The 25,116-nt window shown below is 31.5% G+C and overlaps 2 protein-coding genes across 2 annotated transcripts; both read left to right on the forward strand.

Annotated features, from left to right (window-relative positions):
- The first annotated feature begins 575 nt into the window (after nt 1-575).
- Nucleotides 576-1,678, forward strand: LOC100809523 (uncharacterized). Its single transcript, XM_003556009.5, has one exon. The coding sequence runs from the start codon at nt 970-972 to the stop codon at nt 1,327-1,329; it is 360 nt and encodes a 119-aa protein (XP_003556057.1). The 5' UTR covers nt 576-969; the 3' UTR covers nt 1,330-1,678.
- A 7,110-nt stretch (nt 1,679-8,788) lies between these two features.
- On the forward strand, nt 8,789-10,780 carry LOC100803827 (uncharacterized). The gene is made up of 3 exons (XM_003555295.5): nt 8,789-9,514; nt 9,856-10,005; nt 10,098-10,780. Exons 1-3 carry the CDS (start codon nt 8,903-8,905, stop codon nt 10,386-10,388), a joined length of 1,053 nt encoding a protein of 350 aa, XP_003555343.1. The 5' UTR covers nt 8,789-8,902; the 3' UTR covers nt 10,389-10,780.
- Nucleotides 10,781-25,116: the final 14,336 nt, after the last annotated feature.

Raw genomic sequence — 25,116 nt, forward strand, 5'->3', positions numbered from 1 at the left:
GTTGTATAAAATATTTAAAATGAGAATTTTATCATAAAAATATTTGCACTTATCTTGGTAATAAATACTGGTACATGCACTAAATTATATATCTAATAAGAAATTCATATGTGTATATCTTGAACATTGAATATTTAGAATGAGAATGTTGTTGAACTAGTTGTACTCATCTCCCTATAAATATATTTTGTGTGTGTTGTTATGTTAAAAGTATAAAGTACCTAATTTTGTTGTAAAATTTAATCGATGATTTCTAATGGTTCTTCCATCTAATTAATAAATTATTAATGTTTTAGATATTTCTTGGGAAATAATTACTATTAAGAAGAATTATGTATGTAATGGCATAAAATTGTGAAAATGAATATGTGGCAATCAAACTACTCAGACTACGGGACAAACAATAAAAAATTACGAAGATGGACTAAAAAATTGGTAAAAAGGCAACAAAAGATTATAATATTCATATACTATTAACTTTTAATGGTACCCACCACCTTCCCCCACATATTTTACGTTTTGGGTAGTTTGATTTATGGGGACTAGAATTAAAGTATTAAATGCTAGAAAGGGCCAGAGCAAAGGTCCCTCCGACCAGCCTTGTCATATTTTCCACTGCCAATGTCCCTTAGAACATGGAGGAAATTATGGCATTTCCCAATCTTAAACTCTCTCTCTCTCTCCTCACACCATAAAAGCCCTCATTGAACAACAACAAGCACTTCCTACTTCCAGTCCTTCAAGCAACAAAACCATCAATCCCAAGTGAGCAAACTCAGCATGCTACACACAAGTAAATAAACAAGACCACCTCAATCATTGTGGTCGAATCCAACCAAAGCAAAGCCAAATACTTTGCCCTTCTTGGTCACTCACCACCACCCTTTTGCATGTTTAAAGGAGAAGGATTCTCATCTTTAGAAAGAAAAAAAAAAAGACAACAAAAAAGTTGAAAGAGTTTATAAAGAGATGGAGATTGAGTCAGTGAAGTGCGAGTGTTGTGGATTGAAGGAGGATTGCACCCAAGACTACATCAGCGAAGTGAAGTCCAAGTTTGATGGGAAATGGTTGTGTGGGTTGTGCTCAGAAGCAGTGAGAGATGAAGTGAGCCATGGAGGAAAAAAGGCATCAGCTATGGATGAAGCTGTGAAGGCTCACATGTCATTTTGCCGTAAGTTCAAATCAAACCCTGCAGTTAGAGTTGCAGAAGGGATGAGGCAGATGCTACGGAGAAGGTCTGACTTGTCATCTTCTCCATCTTCATCAAAGAAGTACACAAGGTCAAGCAGCACTTCTCAAGTGGGAGATTCTTCAAGTTTCCATTTGTAGTAATGAGAGAAACAGAGGATGGGAACCGGGCAGAGGCAGAGGAGACTCTGCTTTGGTTGGAATAAAAAGTTGATAGGTTTAGTTTTTTTTTCTTCTTCTTGTCATGTACAGGAAGTGCCATTTCAGTCTTTTCTTCTGTTTTATTTTTTATTTTTTCAAGTAATCTCTAGTTTGGTATCTCTAATCCTCTTTGTCGTCTCTTTGTTTACTTTCTTGGCTAACTAGAGACCTAGTTTTCAAGAAGAAAAAAATGAAAAGATGATCTCAATCAACTTTGTCTCCTTCAAAACTTTGAGAGTATTTCGACTCATTTCTGCTCAAAATGGACAGGACAAAAACCGTTAATAATGTTTCTGAGTAGAATGAGTATCTCCTTTCCTTTCATTTGTATTGAAATGGTATTTTGGGTATTAACGAACTTATTTGTTTGTTTAACACAAGTACTTTTAGAACTTTGAGTGGTAAGATAAAGTGGAAGGTTGGATTTTTCTTGGAACATTATTTTAACTTTTGCATATATAATCATGTAATAAATTATGTAATCATCAATCAATTAAGTTTTTTTTTTTTGCAATTTAAATATGAAGACCTAATAACAAATTTTGTATTTTTTTACATTTTGATTTTTAATTTAATATTTTATTAAAAGATCACTTTATCTCTAATCTTCCTAATTTAATTTCCTAAAAATGAATGTCTTCCTACACTTTCATCTTCCCCACGCAACAACCACAACCAAGCTTTTCTGATGACTCAATTGGGAGGATCAGGTCAAAGTCAACCATGCGGAGGAGGAGTTAACAAAGTTATTGTTTTTCTTACCATTCTCCCTCCAGAAAGTGGAGGAGAATTACTTGTGAATGAACAAGTAAACAATAGCAGCAGCAACGCGATTCGAAACCTGAAGAAAAGGTCTTGCTTCTAGGCATGCACTCACCATTATTTTCACTACCAACACCACAAATTTCCAAGCTATGGTTTAGGAATTCCCTTGACATCCCAATACCGAGGACGCATTCATATTTAGGAAATTAAGAGTTGAATTAGAAAGATTTAGTATAAAGTGATTTTTTTAATAAAATATTAAATTAAAAAGAAAAATATAAAATTTATTATTAAATCCTCATATTTGAATTAAAAAAAAAACATAAATTTGATTGACGAATGTAATTATATAATTCAAATAATATTACATAATTAAACTATGCAATATACATACTTACTGATGTAACTTATTTTAAAGTCGCATCATAGCAATGAATTTTTTTCTTAAGCCTCCTATCTTCTTCTAACATTAGTTTTTGCACTTCTAATGTGTATCTTTTGTGTGAACTCTGATGTTTTGGAATTATTTTAAATTTTAGCTAAATTAAAGTTGAGCTGGATGGAGCATTCAAGGATTAAATTTCATGAGAACATGAATAAGAGAAACTAAAATGAAAATAAAATGATTTTCTATAGCAATTATTAATTAAAAAGAAGTAGAAGGAAAAATATTTCTATAAACTTAACATCTCCATATTTTTTTCACACATTTTTGTTAGAAAGAATAATAACAATACACAAATAAATGTATATAATATATACATTGATTAATACTTTTTATTTTTATCACATTATATCACTTATAAATACATAGACATAGACATGTGTATAATATATATATATATATATATATATATATATATATATATAATTAACACACTTTTATCTCTTTTATCTGGATGTCTAATAACACATTAATTTCCATGCATCATTTTTTCCTCAAACTTAACATCTTCGTATATTTTTGCGCACATTTTTCTTGTTAGAAGATACTACTACATACGAAGCTAACGTACTTTGCAAGACAAGCGATATGGTGCATTGCCCGGAAGTAAATTGTTAGGTTTAAGTCGCAGTTTCTTAGCACTGCATCCCCCTCCCTAAGCCTAGATATTCGTCACACTTGACGTAGTCTTAAACGGTTTATAATACCCTAACCCCAAGGAAAAACTAAAATAGAATCAACAAACATATTCACGAAGCAATATTGATTGTCAACTTCCCTCAATTTCCAAATATAAAATTAGAATTTGTCACTATCGTAATATGGAGGGATCGTGCCATCGTGAGATGATCGTAGCCGTAAAAATTGTTTTAATAAAGAAAAACACAACTGCAGGAGATCTTGTGCAATAGTGGATAATGATTTCATCACACATTAGCAGCTGATGATAGTTTTAAACTTTATCTTTTTCATTTTTCAACTTTGTTACGTGGTTGATGATAGTAGTTTTCTTGAGGTTGAGGTAATCAAGCTATAAAAGTTTCGTTAAATGAAGGACCATCGAGTGGTTAAGACTCTCACACTTGGTTGTTGTTAAATATGATGTATGAATATGTTCATTAAGGCACTTGATTACAATTATAACAACTGAGATACGTATCACTTGATTACAATTATAACAACTGAGATACGTATGCTGAATTATGAAATCATCATTAACTTGTTGCCAGTTTGGCAGTGCCAAGTTGAATCTTGGCTGTCACTAGCGTACAGCACAGCCTTTGGAATACGATCCTTCAATCTTTCATGCAACAAAGAAATTATTGATTTTTCCATTTTTCCGTAAGAAACACGAGTTATAATGTCAACCACAACTCTTACTATACCCGTTCTTTTGAGGAAATCCAAACATTAATTTATGGTAACAGAACAAGCATGCTACCGCAAATGGGATTCCCTTTTAGCATGGCTATCTCTTTTCTTTGAAAATTATTTATCTAATCATCATTTAGAAGTGACGAAATTTTCTCAATTCTTTTTTAAAAGATAAACAATAAAATATAATAATTCAACCTTTTTTTGAAGTTTCACACAGTAAAAATAGGGATAGGATAAAAAAAAAGCATGTTAAATGGTAGCTATTATCTAAATTAGTTTTGAAGTTATTCAACTATAGCAACAAAAAATAATTAAATTTACAGACAAAAAATAATTAAATAGCTATTATCTAAATTATATTCCAAGTGGTCTCATCTTTTATTTCTTTTTCTTTTTTACCCTTGAGTGGTTTAGTCGACTTATTCTATAAAAAAAAAACAGAATTACAATCTATCATTCAATAGAAAATTAATAATTAAATTTTATTAAAACATACACATATTTAATAATTATATTTATACATTTCTTACTTTAAAAGGGTAAATAATTTTTATTTATTTATTTATTTATATCATAATCAATTGTTATATTGGTTGTCATAACTTGCTAAGTCCTTCCAGTAATGAGAGTTTTAGATAGTTTGTATAAGATTCTAAGTTTAAACCTTATTGCAGTCATTATACAGACAAAAATAGATATTGGTTGTCACACTAGCTATGAGATTTATTTTTAGGTTCCGCTGTAAGATTTATAAGGAGGAGGAGAAACCCACTTGCTTATATACGATAAATTTAAAATATCAGAGTTTTATTTACTTAAATAGATAATTAAAAAAGAAATCAATTATTTAATCCTTTTAAAATATAGGAGGCGCGCAATAAATTAAAATTGTCTGAAACTTCACAAAATCTTCGCATTTAGAATACAAAAGAAAGAACAAAGAGAGGAAGTAATATAAAAGGATGGATCTATACAAATTCGCTATTATGTGTGTGTGCGTGTTAGGAAAGAATCCGAGAATTTGGCATGTCCCAGTGGAAGACAATAGTTGAGAAGGTAGAACAACGATTGCATTAGCCTTGTCACCAAGAACGGTTAACTTTTTGATAAGTGTATGAATTTGTCAAAGTAATATTTAAATGATAAGATTAAGTATCGAGTTTACAATAACTTTGATTGTATCCAGAGTTTATATATACTGAGTTTTAAACAAATAAATAATGAATAAACTAAAATATTTTTTAAAGTGATAGTGTTGAAATATAAACTTCAACCATAACAAACAACCCATAGAAAAATGAAGCAAGATACAAGAGACAAGAAAACAAACACTTGAAGGTGGAAAATGATAATTGGTGTAGATATTTGGAGAAATATTGAGTGTTTGATCTACCAAAATTACTCTTAATGCAATGTTAAAGATTTTTCCCGTTTAAAGTAATTCTAACTGTTACTTTTATCAACTACACTATTCTAACCATGATTTGTCATGTGAAAGAACCTAAATTACCTAATTTCACTCTTAATTCCTTAAGAGCTAAACTAAGTAACTTGCTTAAGATTAACGATGCATAAATAAGGCTAAATAATACCATTCTCTCTCTAGACATGGATTATCTAGAAACTTCTTCAAGTTTTTAGGGTAAAAACATTTTCCAATGATTAAAACCTTATAGCATACATGTGAATGGTAATCAAATCATAAACAAGACAATACACTTAGAAAGAAAACAATAATATTAAATAGATAATAAAGATCATTACATCAAAGAGTGTTTGATATTCATATCCCAAAAATGAGTAATTAAGCCTCTCATAGTCATGAGAAGTTCAAAAATAAAAGATGAAACAAGAAAAATTGAAGAAGAGGAGCTCCCAAAGTGAATGTTTTTGCTTCAAAGCATGCCATAAACGAACTCCCTCCAAAATGCACAATACCTCTTTTTATATCCTTCAAAACGTTGCACTGTTATGCTTTTTGAGAAATCACTATGTGATAAGTCTGGATATGTGTGTTGAGCACACATGTATAGTATAGTTGGCTTAAGTGACCACGCGCAAAGCCTCTAAATGCATGATTAACGCACATGTATGATACAACGTTGAGCGTGCATTGGAGCATTGAGCGTGCTACTCCAATTTTTCATACATCTTTCATTATTCTGTTGATGTATCAAAAACATTCTACAAAATAGAACAAAACACTATAAAATAACTAACTTTAACATTCTTAAGATAAAAATTCAAAAGAATCTAAATTTCTATCTTTTTAAGTCAAAAGAAGTGTCAAAAGAGAAAAAATTATATCATTGTCATGTAATTTAAGTGTACAAACTAAATATGTATAACAATTATAAAAAAACCCTTTAGAACTCATTCATTGGAAGAGTGAGCATTTTCCATTGCGGTTTCTTACTTTCCTTGCTTTGGCCCTACATTCATATAAAGCATTATTCTTTCGGATAAAAACAAAAACAAGTGTACAAATAAAAAAAATCAACTTAAAAAAAAATGTAAAATATCACTAAATTAAAAGAATATCCTATCAAGGCCAACGTCTCCTATCATAACATTTTTTTTCAGCATGCATATATATATAAATATATTTAGATATTTATTAGCATATTTACCAACTTAGATTTATTAAAATTTAAACTAAATAATTAACAACATATTAAAAATTCAAAATATGAATTTAATATCCGTATAAGATACAAAATATTAATTTAGTATATATATATATATATATATATATATATATATATATATATATATATATATAGAATTCTAAAACTAATTAGAATTTAAAAGGCTAATATATATAAAGTATGTACATTCAAATAAATAATTTAAAGAGTGCGACTAGATACATTAATTAATTAATTAATTAATTAATTAAAATTAATTTTGAATTTAATATTGAACCTACATCACATATAAATAAGTGTTTTAATTTTTACATAAGAAAATAATTTATTTAATAATTAAATTATATAATTTAATTTAATCAAATAAATATTTTATTGAAATATTATTATATTTTTTTCTAGCACCAACAATATAATTAATATAAATAAAGAGTATTATTTTTCATAAATGTGAAAAATATATCATAATAAAAATAATATTCTATTGCTATATGTCAAGATCAAATAATGTGATTAACTATCTTAATTAGTCTTGTGACGATCTAAAAAGAATCTTTATCTTAAATTAGGAAATTTTTTGAAATAAAGAGATACCCAATTATTTTAAATTAAATATTTCGTATAAAAAAAACTTAAATCCACACATCTTTTAACACTTTTTAAACCTGAAGACTAAAAAGAAGAAGAATATTATTCTTAGAGTTTCACTCACTCATCAAACATTTGATAAGAGATTAATTTTGACGTAAATATATGTAAAGTCTTCATGTAATAAAAAAATTATTATTTTAGCAACGCACATCCAAGTATATAATTTTAACTTATTATTATTTATTACTACTGTAGTATAATTTAAATTCAAAAATTGATCTTTGTTGCAAGTGTTAAAGAACTCTCTTAGAACTACTATCAGCATAAACACATGTATACAAAATCAATAACTTCTATCATGGCTCTCAAATTTCACAATTATGTCCCATTGATGAATAAAGTTCATATCTATGATAAATGTTTTCAATTGAATTTTTCCCAAGTCCATCGCCCACCCTAAGGAGGAGGTAGAGAACATGCAAAAATATTGTTTTCTTTTTCTTTTTCATTATGATGCACACAACAAACAAGTGCATTCACCTGAGCCACATGAAGATACAGATGCACTACAGAATGAGAAGCTTTCAAACCCAAGAAAAGTAACTTCCAATTTAAGTTTATTGCTAACAACATATGCTATGATATCACGATTTTAATGTTTATGATTTAATATCACAACTATAATTTTTTGAAAGAAACATATTTAAAAAAATGAATAAAATTTAGGATAATAAATATATAATCTGCATATTAAAAAATTATAATCCAAAATATAAATAAAGTTTACATGTTTCCTAGGATAAATTTATTTAATAGAGAATAAACAAGAATTTAAATAAGTAGGTATTCTTTATAAATAAGGACAAATAAACTTATTTGATAGAGAATAAATAAGAATTTAACATAAATAGATAGATATTATTTATAAGTAAAGATACACATATTGCCCGAAATAGGATACAAATATTTTGTTTGAAATAAATTTTTTAATAAAGAGTAATTGAAAATATTTATATATGTTTTTAAATATTCATATATATATATATATATATATTTCCAAAATAGGGAGCACATATTCAAATTAAGAAGAAATTAAATCTTAACCATTTATTTTAATCTATGAATTATTTAAGTCTCTCATCTCTTACAATATTCATCTCCTCCCAACAAAATCAATATTTTTACTATAATTTTTAGGAATTGGTTTAACCTCAAAACTAATGGCTATAAAAACTAGTTTTAAAATTTTAATAATAAATATACAATTTATATTATATTTTAAAAAAAATGACCACATTCATCTTATAAATTCAGTCTTAAAAAATTATTTTATATTTATTTTTTAATTTTTTTATCTTCACCTTCTGATTCATTAAAAGAAGGAAGACTCTAACTAATCGAATGATAAAAAAAATTATTTTTGCCAAGATCCCAACAATTAAATTTATGCCAAATCAGTTGGTTATTTAATTTTTGAAGTTTGAAAACACCTTAACGACTAAAATAAAAATAAAATCCTAAAGTATCGGGGCCATGTATGTCATTTCAGTACTACAAAACCGAGTCCGTGTAGAAAACATGACCGTTGGGATTCAAATTCAAAGGTTGTGCTAAACCGGCTACTAGAAGAGAAAAATCAAAACCAAAAAAGCAAAACTAAAATCTGGGAAGCGAGAAGGAAGAAGCCATGAGAACCGTTTTTCTGCAATCGAAGTCAAAATCCAGCACACCATCATCGGATGAAGATAACAACAGCTGCTACTTCCCCGGTTGCAAGAAAGATGCAAATTGCAACTGCGAAATGTGTTTGGCCAGCATCAATGCCACCCTCGATCTCATGCCCAACAGCGTCCACAAAAGCACCCTCACCAAGCTCTCTGCTTCCAAACCCAACGTTGAGCGCACCCCAATTTCTTTTGATGCTTCTATTCTGTCCACACCCAGATCCAGTGAGTTTCAGCTATCTTCATCCACTCCTCTCTCCAACTCAAGAGCCAGATCAGACTTGAGCCAGAAAATGGAGAAGCACAAGAAGGGACAACAAGCCTCTGGTTTCAGTTTCTTGAGGTTGATGCTCTTTTTTGGATTCTTCTTGTCTGCGGACCTTGTTTTTCCCTTGGTGGTTTCTGGGGTTCTTCAGCCTGCTTTGTCACCGGATGCGGTAAAAAGGGTCGGTGAGAAATGTAGCCTTGTGCGTGATTTGAATGGAAAGTTGAGGCTTTTGCAGAAAGAGTTGGCAACTGTTGTCGGGGAAGTTTCAAATTGCAGCTTCACTGATACCTTGTGGGAAATCAGCCAGGTATTGTATTACTCTTTAAGAAAAGTTAGTTTCTTTATGCATGCTTTTATTGATACTTGGGCAAAATGTACTTCAGCTTGGTTAAAATTGGTTTTAATCTCTGTACTATAGAATGGTGGTGGTTTTAGTCATCATATTTCTAAAATGTGGTGAGTTTCATTCTTGACCTAACACTTCATTTTGACTTTACTAGGGACTAAATCTATCACATTTCATAAAATCTATGGACTAAAACTATTTTTGTCTAAATTTTAAGGGACTTAAAATAGATTTTACCTTTGATTTTTTCAACAGTCAATAAGAATGTGGTGCTGACAAAAAACAGCCAAAATTTTGTATAGGATGGTTTGCTATTGAATTCAAGGTGCACACTGTACAAATCAGCAATAGAAGAGGTAACAATCTGGGGATGGCCTTTGCAAACAGCAGGATTGCTCACAAATGGGTTCTCTTCTCGAACATTCACTCTCTTATCAGGAAGAGTCACTCAGGTGAATTCTCTTCAATGTCTTGTTTTTTTCCTCAGTCATCGATTGTTGTTGTTGTTGACTAACTCTTAGTCATTGTCTATCTGTTTATAAAGTGGAATGGTGGACAAGTTGGCTATTTGATTCGGAGGGCTAATGCTTCATGGGTGCAACCAAAATGGGGTGCTTCCGCAGTGCAATTAGACCCCAACACTTGGGTTCTTGAATATCAGAGGAGTTATATTTTTGATGGTACGAGGTTGTATTCTGCAGCATTGGAGTTCCTCAAATATAGGATTTCAAGAATTGTTGCCAGGCTGAAGAAAGATTTCTGGCTGTTTGTCGCATTTGAAGATAAACAGTACAATGGATTCACAGTAAACAATGGACCTCAAATCCCAACTTGAACGAATGGTAGATTTTGGAGTTAATCTTGCTCAATCAGCATATTCCTGCCCTCATCTCTTGTGAGGAGCTCCATTTTCTTTTGTTTAGGTTCTCTAGTTGGATTTATCCTTTAATTTTGGATATTTATTTGTATAGGATTTGACTATCCGAATTTGACCTGCCATGCTATAATACATTTGAATATACAAGTAAATGTGATTGACTTTTCCATTATGAAACAAATAGAAAGGTTGGACCTTTGAGAACAAGCAACAAGAAACATCAAAGTTGTTTCTTGGTGCACCTCCTTAAGATTTTAGTCGTTGAATATGTTAGATAATAAATTAATGACAGGACTTGATGAAGTTAATGTTTGACTTGTATTATAACTCCACCTTTCCAGCGCTGATCTTGTTTAAAAGTTTTCATTTTGTTTCCCTTTTTATGCTCTACTGTAAATGGCATATTTAATCTACTGAAATGTAGTGCCTAGCATTTCTCTTCCGCTTAAGTCTTAATATCTTTTCTACAACAAAACTTGGTGGAACCAGAAAATTTGTGAACACTATTTCGAAGAGCAAAAGCATTTGATCGTACTGGACCAATATATCAAATTTTGTCTTGGTATCAAAACCTGTTTTTATCTGCATATATTTGATTCCATTTAGCTTGAGACAAGCACACCAAGGCACCAACATGAGCCAAGCATAAATGACACTCAGCATTCTGCTCTTATTAGGCATCACTATTTCGTGCAGTTACTTTTCATTGAACTTCTTAAACTGTTTGGTCGCTTATAAAGCGAGTTTCTTAAACCATTCCTAGTTTAGCATACCCTGTAAGCATTGCACTGGATGAACTTTTTTAATGGTCCACAATTAAGCATTCACTACAATTAGCATACACGTTAACTAGAGCACTCAGAAAATTACCACAGGCAGAAAGTACATCACAAACTAATACTCCTGTATCGCTAATTACAACTTGATAATTACAGATCAAGGTAGAAGAAACACCAAAATACCAAAGCTAAATTTTGCATAAATAGTAGATAAATTTAAATAGATTTTCAAATTTCCTATATATAAATAATTATCAAACTATCAACATATTTTATTTATTGCCAAATAAAACAACTCTGCTACTAGTATCAGGTCAATATTTTTTTTTATTTACATATAAAAAATATTGATATATTTAGTAATTTATAAACTTTATAATACTCTTAGTTATAAATATGTGTATATAAAATGTAGGTGCAAAACTAATTTACGCTAAAATAATATGTATAGGATCTTTAATAAATATGTTAATTTTTTCTTTGCTTTCTAATCATTTACTATTTTGTTTTTGCTCCTGATAAAATAAAAATATCATTTTTTATCTTTAGTCCTTAATAAATTAACAAATTTTTTATTTTATCTCTGATAGTCCATTTGGAAAAGGCTACTAACAAATTAAAAAAATTATAAGGAAACAAATACAATTTTTTTAAAATTTATTATGGACTAAAAAAAGTGTTAAAATTTTTTAAAAATTATTTATTACAAACTCAATGTAAAAACAATTATCAAGAAAACAAATAATATAAGTATTTATTAGGGATAAAAATATACTTTACTCATTAATAAATATCGTGAGCATTTAAATAAATTTGTTAAGCTAATATAAAACATTAGCAATGTATAGTACTTTAGAGCATCAAAGATCTTGTGCTCAAGATTTGGTCTTGTAGAGATCTTACAATAAAGGTAGCGCATATATCTTCCTGATGAAGAATGGATTCTTGTATAAGAATGAGAACCCTGAAGATCTCTGCACAATGTTAAAAAAAATAAACAATTATAAATAAAACCAACAATGAACCCGCAGGAAAAAAAACAATAAAAAAAAATAAAAAAAAAAACAAGAATGAAAATACAAAAACAAAAGAAGAAGTAAAGAAAACACCTTCCTTACTTGGACGTTGGGCGTCGCGGTGGCAAAAGGAGAAAGAAGGGGGAGGGAGAGGGAGAAAGTGGAACATGGGAAGGAGACAGTGGAGTGTGGGAGATGAAGAGACAGGGAGGAGGAGGAGGAAGTGAAAAAAAAAAAAAATAAGTAGGGAGGGAGGAGGAAAAAGTGAAAAAAGATCTAAGTAGGGAAAGGAGATACTAGAGCATGACAAATACAATAAATACCTGATCAAAATACTAAAATTTTAATCTTTTCAAATTTTTTTTATCAAAATATCTTATTTAATTGAAAAGTAATTAAAATACTTAAAAAAATTAAATTATCCTATTAAATTTCTCCATCCACACATACTCTTACTTTTAAAGTAAACATGAGGGAAATGCTGAATGAAGTGACTATGGTAAACGGAGTCTATTTATAAGCTTATCATTTAGATTAAGATAAACTTACGCTTATCGCCTTAACCCATTTAAACATCTACCTCAAATAAAAGAGGATTCAGAAGCACGGCCAGCAGTTATTTATTGCAAATGCGTGAATCAAGTGTTTTACCTATAGACAAGGAAATCAAGGCTAATAGATGAGGCGTATTTCTTGTAACATCAACGAGTAGTCCGCTCCAAAAATGTAGCTTTTTTTTGTTCTACCCACTTCCCCTACATGTTTTTTAGCTTTCATTCCTCCATAAAGCCCATTTCTCTTTACTACTTTCACTGCATATTCGTTTTTGTGAATTTAGTGTCAATGAGTGCCCATGCTCTTGTTGTATCAAAATTTTTATATATACCCCTTATGATTGCTAACATAGTTTTTCATATTGTGACCGGCATTTCATGATTATGACTTCCAAGAGCACGAATAAGTCGTTTCTTGACTCGGTTTCAGTTGGTGTTTATAACTTTGACATAAACTCTTTTACACTTTGGGCGAATGTTGAGTTATTTTTTTCCCGTCTTTCAATTGTAGTGTTGGTACTCTTAAAATGATTTGAAAGGGTACTGGAAAAAAAGATCTTAGTATTCCTTTAAAATGCTGCTGTTTAGAAACATATATGGAAAGTTCGTTGAAACTATTTTTGGGCGTGCTTACCTGCATTGTCACCAAATATCCGTCTTTTTTCTTAGAAAAGGTTGACTACTCAAGAAAAAAATACTCTTCTATTTTGCGTATTTAAGTTGCCAAGTAATTTGCCAAGCCAGACCTTTCTCTTCCCTAAGAGGCACATGGAGTGTTGCCAAAAATTCTGTTCCACACCATGGTGCATCACAACTTGGACTCCAAGCCATCTGTAACATAGTTTCCAGTGCTTATCAGAAACCCAGCAAGTAAAGAAAAAGATGCTGGGCTGATTCGTCCACCAGTCCACATAGTGGGCAACTATAATCATTAGGGCCATCAAGGCACATCCTTAGATTCATGTGTGCATTCAAATTGTACTTGCATTAGGGCCATCAAAAGAACTACCCTCAGATTTGTTGTATTTGTCATCGTTAAAGACTCAAGCACAGGTTGCATTTAGAATCACTAAGGCACAATGCATTTCGTCCCAGTTTAAAAATATGACAGACCTTCAAGGCACATGCGTAGATTCATGTTTCCATTCACATTGTAATAAATTTTGGCATAATCAAGGCTTGAACCAACCATCCTCATTCAACACAATGAATCAAAAACTGCATTTAGGATCATAAAGGGCCGAACATCCCATCAGGATTATAAAACTGCAATTGAATTCAGGGTCATCAAGGCTTCATCCTGCTTTAAAATTATTGCCATTAAGTTGTCATCGAGGGTCATTCCCGCTTTAAAATTATGAATAAAAAAAAATCATATTGTAGTTGCCATCAGGCTAGGGTCACCGAGGATCGGTCTGAATCCATAACGAATTTAAGATTACGCAATAAAGAATTCATATTATAGAGGCCGGGCTTTTGTTTTTTTTTTTTTTTTTTCCAAAACAGTGTCATTTAAGTTTTTCTTTTTACTGAATGAATTTCATTTTAGTTGCAATATTTTTTATTTTTTTTTTGCATTTGGCATATATGTATTATATATGTGTATGTTTACTTATTTTGATTTGCCAAATATTTTTGCCTCATACTTCTTTATTTACCAAGTTATTCAACAAATAAATTTATTTAAAATAAATATATTACTATGAATAGATTGTTTGACAACTTACTCAACTATTAAAATCTATTAAATTATTTAATTTAAAAAATTAAAATAAAATATGTATAATAATATTTAAGTATTACTTATCTGTTTTATTCTATTTCACGATAAAATATTTTATTCTCTTACGAAGCCGACGGCTACATTGGCCAACCTAATATCAAATTAGTACCAATAGATTAATTGATTTTAATAGAAATTATTTTAATATTTGATGGTTAATTAAATTAGAGAATTTAATATGATCAAATGATTAATTGATTTCAAAAGGTAGAATATTATTATATTTTTGCTAACACTCAAAGTATAAATAATATGAAAGATTTGATGAAAGAAGAAACAAACATGTATGATTTTGTATTTAGAATTTGGGTTGAAAAGACGATTAGATACAAGTTTGAATTGACAATTGTTATTTTAATTTTAATTGTTAAATGGTTAGCAATAAAAGGTAACAAGAAATTGTTAATTGTTAAAAAGAATACTATCAATAATGATTTGATGAATCGGTCTCAATCTCACTTCTTTATTCTTATTTTTTCATCAAAGCTATTGACGAATAGAGGTTACTCTCGGTGGCGTGAATACACGTAGAGTCTGAAAAAAATTTCTTGCTTCTAAGAGTTCATAATCACGTACACTTTTTATATGTCAACTGTTCATCATCACTTTTTATATGCCAATTCCTTTAAAATGTTGCAATGCCCCATCATCATTCCAGGCGACTATGAATTTGATATTCCAACCTTACTTGTGGCACTTCATCATCGTCTTCTTCGACGATATCCTCATTTACAGCGCCTCCATGGATGAACACTTGCAACATCTGGAAACCGCCTTCCAGGTATTATTGGCCCATCAATTTGCTTTAAAGCTCTCTAAGTGTTTCTTTGCGCAGTAGCAGGTGGAATACTGAGGCCATTTGGTCTCCACTAAGGGTGTCGAACCATTAGCAGAGAAGGTGGAAGTCGTGCGTCAATGGCCACCTCCACGCACGACCAAGACCTTACATAGCTTCCTTGGGCTCGCCGAATTCTATAGACGCTTCATTAAGGGGTACGCCACCATTGCTGCCCCCCTCGTGAAGGCCACCACTATAGACCCGTTCCAATGGATTGATGAAACACAAGTTGCCTTTGATCAATTGAAGCTTGCTCTGTCCTCGGCCCCTGTCTTGGCTCTTCCAGACTTTTAGAGCCATTCACAATTGAGATGGACGCGTCTGGAGTAGGCATGGGTGTCGTGCTCTCGCAGAAGGGTCACCCAATTGCGTATTTCAGCAAGCCTTTTAGTCCCAAGCTACTCAGATCATCAACTTACGTCAGAGAATTGTTTGCTATCACGGCGGCCATTAGGCGGTGGAGACAATATTTACTGGGCCACCGTTTTATCATCATTACTGATCATCGAAGCTTGAAGGAGCTCCTGACTCAAGTGGTGCAGACACCAGAACAGCATATGTATCTCGTGAGGTTGATGGGGTATGATTATGAGATACACTATCGCTCCGGTGCCGCCAATCAGGCAACAGATTCCCTCTCCCGCATTCCAAAATTTGAATCTTCTATCGCTCTGATGCTTTCAGTACCCAGCCTTTCCTTCATGGACGAGCTTCGCACTCAGCTCCACCGACACCCTGATTACATTCGCCGCCACCGTGACATTGTCAACAACCCCGCCAACCACCCAGGGTTCTTCGTTGTCAACAACCTCATTCTCTACCGCCACCGCATATGGCTGCCCCGCGATGTCCCAATCATTTCTACCCTCCTAACTGAATATCATACTACTCCCACTGGGGGTCACTCTGGCGTAGCAAAGACAATTGCTCGAGTTTCTGAAAATTTTTATTGGCTCGGCCTTCGTGATGATGTGGTCACCTTCGTGTCCAATTGTTTTGATTGTCAATCCACCAAATACGAAGCGAAGAAGTTTGCAGGTCTCCTATGTCCACTTCCAGTTCCCCATCGTCCCTGGGAGGACCTATCCTTGGATTTTATCCTTGGGTTGCCTGAGTATAAAGGCCACACGGTTATACTGGTCGTCGTTGACTGATTTTCTATAGGAGTCCATCTGGGCATGCTTCCCACTACGCATACGGCCTTCATGGTGGCCACCTTGTTCTTAGAAATGGTCGTCAAGATTCATGGAGTTCCCCAGAGCTTGGTCTCCGACAGGGACCCCTTATTCCTCAGCAAGTTCTGGCAGGAGCTCTTCCGGCGTAGTGGCACTCACCTTCGCATGAGCTCTGCCTATCACCCCCAGAGTGATGGGCAGACTGAGGTCATCAATCACGTCATTGAGCAATACTTGTGCTCGTTCGTTCACCGTCATCCTCGAGCTTGGGGCAAACTTCTTCCTTGGGCTGAATGGTCTCATAACACCTCTTGGAACTCTGCTACCGGCGCCACTCCTTACGAAATCACATTTGGTCGCAAGCCATTTAATTTCCCGGATTATCTTGCTGGCACTTCTAGTAATGACGCCATTGACACCATGTTCAATGAACGCGAGGAAACCTTTCTGATGATTCGCAAGAAGTTGCTCAAGGCCCAGGAAACTATGAAGAGAAAAGCTGATGCCCACCGACGGGAAGTAACCTTCTTACCGGGACAATGGGTTCTGCTCCGACTTCGCCCTCATCATCAGGTCTCTGCCCGAGAACATCCTCATATTTTTGGGAAATTAGCAAAGCGCTTCTATGGACCATTTCAGTTCACGGAAGCCATTGGTAAGGTCGCTTATCGGTTGCAATTGCCTCCCGGAGCCAAAATACACCCTATCTTCCACTGCTCGATGCTGAAACCATTTAATGGTGATCCTGGTGGCCTTGACATACCTCCTCTGCCCTCTCACTTCTACAATGACCAACCTATCATTCAACCCGCGACAATTTTGGATTCCTGACAAACATTTGCTGCCACCTGGGAGGTTCTCGTCCAATGGCAGGGGCTTTCTCCTGATGAAACCTCTTGGGAGGACTGGTCAACCTTGCGCCAAGACTATCACCTTGAGGACAGGGTGCTTTCCCAAGGGCCCAAGGGTGATACAGGGAAGAAGATAACAGAGACAAGTAGCAACACAGGGCAACCTATAATAGAGGCAAGCAATGAACACGAGGAGGTGCAACAAGCAAAGTAGTCCAAAGAGCAAAAGCCCAAAAGGAAAGTAGCAAAGCCAGCATACCTTAGAGATTATGTCTGAAGGAGTGGGATAAGCCCATAGGATGTTCGTTAGAGCCATTCATGCACGTGGGAGACAATGTTAACAAACTTTATCCTGAATATTCCAAAGGGATAGCAATTCTATTAGCTGAATTAGTATAAATAAGTGTAATTGAATATACAAAAACATGAATGAAATGATCTTTTTCTTATCTTAATTCTTCTCTCGGAGGTCCTGGTCCTCGAAACCAGAACTTCTTCTTCTTGCTTGTATCAACTATATAGTGACAATGGTAGCAACTAGCAAGTTCATTAAACTTAGACCTTTCCTTCAAAAACAAGGAATTCCATACACTCCCCAACATAATGGCCTTTCCCGAACACAAGCATCGCCACCTTGTTGAAACCGCACGTACCCTCTTTCATCATGTATCACTACCGATAACCTTTTGGTCATATGCCTTGTAAATTGCTGCTTACTTAATAAATCATATGCCCACACCGGTCCTCAAAATGAAGTCACCCTTTGAAATTCTATTTACTCAAAATTACGTGTTTTTTTTTTCTTTGTTTTCATAGCTTGCCCCGTATAACACAAATAAACTTTTGTTCAAATCTCAACCTTGTGTCTTTATTAGATATATAGCCGCACACATAGTGCCTATTTTTGTTTCCATCCACCCTCTCAAAAGATTTACACGTCCCGTCATGTTTATTTTGTGGAAACCATCTTTCCGTATTCCACCGAAACCACCGCTTCAAATTCTGTCACCCCAAACTCTCGTGCAACAGTTTCCGTAACCAACCCCCTCAATATTCGGCAATCACCCTCAATTATCCATAACCATGCGGATCAATAATTTCTTCCATTTTCTATATAATGGACAGGTCTGAGACTTCAGTTTTCTAATGATTCTGGTACTTATTTATGATGAATATTACTCTTGTACATTGAATTTCAAGTCGCAGTCACTTTATATCTTTTGTGTATAAGTAAATTAAATATTGCTCGTGAATCGACCAAGGCACCGAGCTACATGTTTTCTAGAGTTCTGTCTTTATATTCTTATTTAGTATCCTCTCTAATTAATGCGTGTTGTGTTCTAACATTTTGTAGTATGAGTCCCTCTTATGCTATTCAATAGATATCAAAGCTGATTTCTTTTAGCTTATGGAAGATAATCATTATTGCTGACAAAATAGTGTGTATTTAGATTAAAGTTGGGAGAACTTAAAAGTATTTTTACTCTCAAAGCAACACTTTTTTTCTTCTTCAATTAGTGCATTAAAATTCATTATAGTGTATTGGAATTTGCAAAAGTAATTTTCAAACATTAATCCAAACATATCAGTTGGTTGAAAATTGTTTTTTTTTTAAAGAAGGAAAAAAAAAACAATTTTTGTTTTTGTTACTCTCTCAATATATAATCGCAATTTCTTTATGGAAGCAAGTTGGGAATTCAGTAAAGTATTTTGAATCAACCTTTCAGCTGGTAAAATAAATCATCCATTGATTTTATGTATTGTGGAGAGAGGGTGTACATCCATTGATTCTTGTGAAGTTCACATTCTAACACTGGAAGGGAGGAGATTACAGGAAGAGTTAGCAAATAAGTGCAATAAGCTCCAATTAGTATCCCTCGTTGGTCTGATATTTAATGAATTTTTGTTGTTTGTGCAATAAGCTCCGGTTAGCATCCCTCAATAGGCACTTAAGGTAAACCAAATGCTTTATTTATTTATTTATCTATCTTTCCGTCATTTGTTAGTTTTCATTAGTGGGTGAGTGGGAGAGATTCTAATCTACGATCTCTTCTTTCCCTTCTTTCTTCAATTACCAAACTAACCTTGTAACTTCTTAAACCAAATGCTTTCTGTTGGGAGGGATATCTGGCACACAAGTCAGCCCAGGTTTTCTGTCTAAACGGAAGTAGCACCAATTATGTATGAAAAATAGTTGCTTGTTTAAGTGAGTGTGACCCTGTTGCAATTAATATCAACAAATGAAAGTTAGTAATCTATAACTTAAGGTTTCTTTAAACATTTCTATGATTTTTTTTTAATTTTATAATGCTAAAGATAAATTACTCATACATATTCCTTGTAAAACACTCATAAAGCCAATGAGGATTAGATAAATCAAAGGTGTACGTGTGAGAGGAAGAAGGAGCAGAAGACGCAAGGAAAGGAGTGGAAGAGGATATGCAGTAGTAAGAACTTAGAAAAGAGGGTAAAAGCAAGCATTAGAGAGGTCGTTTAGGAAGGCAATACTAATGAGGTAGTGCGTGGTGAATATGAGAGTAGGGGAGAGGCATAAAAGGTGGGTAAGGAAAATAGTGAAGAAAAAGATGAGGCAACAAGAAAAAAGAAAAAAAAAACAGAGAGGAAGAAAATGTTAGCCAATTTAGCATTTAATAATTGTGTTAAAATCATTCACTTTCGAAAGAATAAGACTCAAACTAAATAAAAATATTTAAAGACTAGAACTAAATTTCAATATATTTACGGCAATAAGAAAACATAGGTAGAAAATAAGATAATACTAAAGGACCAAATGCTTAAATAAAGAGTTTTATTGTTCGTATTAATTCTACTCAACTTGAACAAATTGCTTATACAAGATACATTTCATTATGTTAAAAAAAAGACATACGGATTAAGATACATATGACAACAATGAATTAAATTATTGTTAGTTACTTCAATGTTGATGATGATCTTATTTAATTTGATTAAGATTATTTTTATTAGAATATATTTGTGATCTATTAAAACAAATATATGTTCTTACCATGTTCACTAGTTAAGTAGTTCAATTTTCATCTTCTTCTAGTGTTGGTATGATCTCTTATCTTTCTTTTTTATGCACGGTAACAATACCTACAAAAACGACTTTGACGATCAAATTAACTAAGTTCGAGGTACTCGTGTGTTTGAGGATGAGTAAAATGTATCTTTCGTCTAAAATTCTCTTGTGTATGTATATGTATCAAGTGAAAAGAAAGATACATTTCATTAACTACTTTATCCTAGTTCGCGTGTGTTTTCGTCATGTAGATAGTGTCTAGATGTGTCTGACTATGAGACATGTGAATATAGGATATGTCCAACTAGGTATTGAGCTTATGGTTTATTGAGTATACATCAAATTTATTATTTTTAAGATACAAAAGTAGTCCTCCAAACTCTATAATTAATATGAACTAGAGAAATTAATATATCTATTAAATATACACCAAACTTATGACCTATAGGATGCAGTATATATTATTACGGCAGATATCATCGTTGAGCATAATGCCTTCATGTTTAGTTAAGCATTTTTTTCCAAGAATAAAAGTAAAATGTATTTTAGTAGTTATCATCTCATATTGCATTCATTAACTTGAGTTCAATACCTTGGCTTTAATTAATTGTTGTGAAGTTTTCGATCCTCTTCTTGCTGCTCGTGGGAAGGAGTCCAAAGTCGATCAGATCGAAGCTCTCCATGTCCCAAGGTTGGCTTGTACAATGATCCCATAGTGTTAACTAAAATGTGGTGCTAACTTCATTGTGATAGATTAAACAAAATACATTTTTATGCATTTACGCAACAATTTAAACTTTTGCAATATAACGTGATATTATAAACTTTTTACATGATATTTTTATTAAAAAAAAGATATTATTTATATCATTTTTTTTATCACTCGTTATTTCTGTAACTTTTTTTCTTTATACATGCAGCTAAAACTTCTTAATGAAAGTGAAAAAAATATTTTTAAAAGTCAATTTTCATTTCTTTTTTCTTCTATACGCCATTATCTATATATTTTTTTTATCCCTCCTGCTATTGCTAAAGACTAAACATACATACCGTAAAGAAAAGAAAAATGGGTTCCTCTTGTTCCTACCCAACAGGCATTGCGGCCCCTGTAATGGATTCTCTACATAGATTTCAGTGTGAGAAGGCTAGCTAGTCCACCGAGTTTCTCCAGCAATGATGGCAATGCATTGAACTGATGCAAGAATACTGGCAATGACGACTATGTGGAATTGACGTCAAAAGTTCAGTTCATTGAGACGTTTGATGTTACATTACATTACGTGCTCAACTTTTGTAATGAGAAGAATTGATTCCAATGCCCTAGATCATGTGTTGTCAAATGGACTTCTCAGTTACGCGAGTAGGTCCCATTAACTCTATGTATAAAATGAGATGCGTCAATAATTAATTTCCTTTTTCTTTTTCTTTTTATTTGAGATCACTTTGCTTAATCAGAAACCTAATTTAATCTAAACTCTTCAATCTAATTCCACTAATAGTATATATAATTAAACCCATTAATAAAATATACCTAATGAACTCATTCACATAATAATCTTTATTTAATTGCGGGTATTTTGACAGACTTTTTTTATATATCAAAATTTAAGAGAAGTTTTTTTAATTGAAAAGTATATAATTAAATGATGTCAATTAAATTTTTTAATTAGTGTGGATTAATTTTTTAAGGACATTAATTATTAACTAGTATCTTTAAGAGATTAATTAAAAAACAATAAATAATTCTTTATTAAAAATAACAATGTAATTTCAGGTTGGCAACATTTTTTTATAAAAAATATTTTTAATTTCTTAAGAAGAGTTATTTTTATAAAATCAAATGATAATTCACAAAGAGTCGAAAACAAGAAGAAAAAAAAAAGATGAAGGATTAAAAGATGCAATAACAAAAACTTTGTTCGGAGTTTTCTTAGAATTATACAAGCTTTGAAATGAGAATCAAATCATCACCATATGGAGAAGATTTGAGAACCGGTCTCCGTTCAAGATCAATAATTTCTTGGAAATTTTGAGAACATCCTCTTTTTCTTCTCATTATGACTTTATATTACCTTTTAACGATCACCCCCACTATAACCCACGTTCCCTTATATATTCACACAACTATACAAGTCTATAAGATTATGACCCACGTGGTCTTATATTCACCCAAAACCCCTATCTTGTAATGATAATTTAATTGCTTAATTTTCAATTTAAACTTTACTAACTTTTTAGTGGTGTAAATTTTAAGCACTAATGTCATTCCAATAATTTTAAGTAGTGAATTTCCAAATGATTACGTTCACTTTTTTCGGAAATGACACGTGTCTACAATCATTTTAAAATTAAAGAAAGATGAATCACGAATTGACAAAAGAAAATATCAAACAAAACTAATGATCTTTTATCCTTTGTACTTTTTATAAAGAAATATTGCACAGTTATGCTTACATTGCATAATGGATAGCTTTTGTCCATCTCTCAAAGACTATGAAAATACCCATCCACGTATCATGAACATACTAAAAATGTCTTCTTTACTCTCTTTTTTTCTAGGAAGGTTCGTGGCAACTTCATTCATTCTTTATCTTTACACATGACACAAGAAACAAAAAATCTAAATACTTTATCCCCCTAATTTTCTGAAAGTGAAGAAAGAAAATTCAACAATAACATATTTTATGTATTGAAAAGGACTGGAAAATAAATTTTAACTCTGGAAGAAAGAAACGAGGAAGGTAATTAAGTGATACACGGTAAGTGATTAATGTATTAAAGTTAATATTTAAATATTATCTGATTTGATTTTTTTTTAAAAAAAATTAATCACATTTTATTTATTTTCTATTCATGATAAACAGAAAGATTAAGAAAAAAAAATTAGGAAATAAAATAGTGAGAAATATGGTAAATAATCAATTAATTATATTATTATAAAAATTATCATGTAAGTATATCATATGATTTAATACATCTATTTTTTGGTTAAATTTTTTAAAATAATTTTGTTTTATTTTTTGATTTATAAAATACAGCAGAAGCTAATCAAGGTGTTGCTCCAGCCTCCGTAAGCCATCTGCTCTTAGTTGAAGCCTTCCGCACTATGTTTTTGCGTGATTAGTTTTCCCTTCTGTTTTGTTTTTTTTATCTTATGTAACAAAAAGAAAATACTAAAGCAAGAAAATGTTCTATAAAATGGTAAAAAAATGCCTTTATTAAAAAAAATTCCCGGTAATAATGTTCTATAAAAGGTTGGCTTTTTGTAAGTAGCGATTGAACATCTCAATGAGTAAGAGGGAATGCTCCTTCATGGAAACACTCAAATGCCCAAGTCAAGAGATAGTTTAACAAAATAACAATAAATAATTTTTTAAGTTCATATCAATGGTGGTGAATTTTAAGTTTTTTTCAATCACAATTTCATAAACTAGTGGGATCAAATATATTTTAATAACAAAATAACATAATATTAAAAGAAATAATTTTGTAATCACTTATACATATACATAATTCATAATGAATATTGAAAACAATATAATATGTCAATCAAAATATGTAACTTATCCTAAAAAAATGTAATTTTATTTACAATATTATAGAATATATTTAATTTTTTATGACAGAAATAACTAATTAATCAAAATCAATAAAAAATTAAATCATTTAATTTTAATTAATATTTTTTTCGTTCTTATATAGGAAACAAATATATAATTCATTAAAACTAATAAAATTAATTTATTTTAATTAATATTGTCATAGGTTTAAATTATATTCCAAAAATACTAATAAATTATTTGGTTTAGGTAATGATTATATATAATAACACTACTCATAATCCAAGAAATAAGTTTTTAATAAATTAGTATGAGTTAGTTAATAGTTCAATAGATGTATTCACTTCATGTGAAATGAATGATATTTTATTAATAGACTTTACAATAACTTAGGGATATAAAAAAGTTAACAATTAATACATTTATTTCTTTTTCTTTTGAGAAAAAAATTTAGATAAATTAGACTTGGGACTCACAATGACTTATATAAACGAACATAAACAATAAACAATAATATCATAAAATTTATTTTTATTGCAAAAGTATCAATAAAATTAAATAATTTAAGTAACAACGTATTTAATGACATTAACTTAATTATTTCTAATTCCAATCAACAAATTTTCTCACCAGTGTCTCTCATTAAAAAAAATTGATCTAATATCTAGTCATTCAAAATAGATTTCACAATAAAATTATATAAATATAGTATTTTTTTATATAGACCCCATTTAACGCAATTACATACTATTAAGTAGTAATACATCTTAAAATAAATCAATATTTCTTATAATCAAAATTAAAAATACTCCTAGTTTTTTTTGGGTACAAGATACTCCTAGTTTATAACACTCCACCATTTATTTGGACAAAAAACTCCCCATTTATTAAATCATAACAATTGAACAATTTGAGATTTTGCACCCACAGCATCTTGAATTTCAGAACAGTATTGCATTATTGTGTTGTGGCATGTGTGTATGAGGAGCTCTAGAATTTTCAGTGTTGTTCCAATAGTTTCTTTTTGTTTTTGGCAAGGAGTTTTGTTTCTTAGCTCCTTTTTAATGTTAATAATTGAGGGGAGACA

Source organism: Glycine max, chromosome 20 (genome assembly GCF_000004515.6).
Source record: "Glycine max cultivar Williams 82 chromosome 20, Glycine_max_v4.0, whole genome shotgun sequence".
NCBI lineage: Eukaryota > Viridiplantae > Streptophyta > Magnoliopsida > Fabales > Fabaceae > Glycine > Glycine max.

Excerpts from the sequence above, each read along its gene's own strand:
- LOC100809523 (XM_003556009.5), top strand. The coding sequence starts at position 970 with ATGGAGATTGAGTCAGTGAAGTGCGAGTGTTGTGGATTGAAGGAGGAT.
- LOC100803827 (XM_003555295.5), top strand. The coding sequence starts at position 8,903 with ATGAGAACCGTTTTTCTGCAATCGAAGTCAAAATCCAGCACACCATCA. Across the intron at positions 9,515-9,855 it reads CCTTGTGGGAAATCAGCCAG|GATGGTTTGCTATTGAATTC; the intron begins GTATTGTATTAC and ends AATTTTGTATAG. Across the intron at positions 10,006-10,097 it reads TATCAGGAAGAGTCACTCAG|TGGAATGGTGGACAAGTTGG; the intron begins GTGAATTCTCTT and ends CTGTTTATAAAG.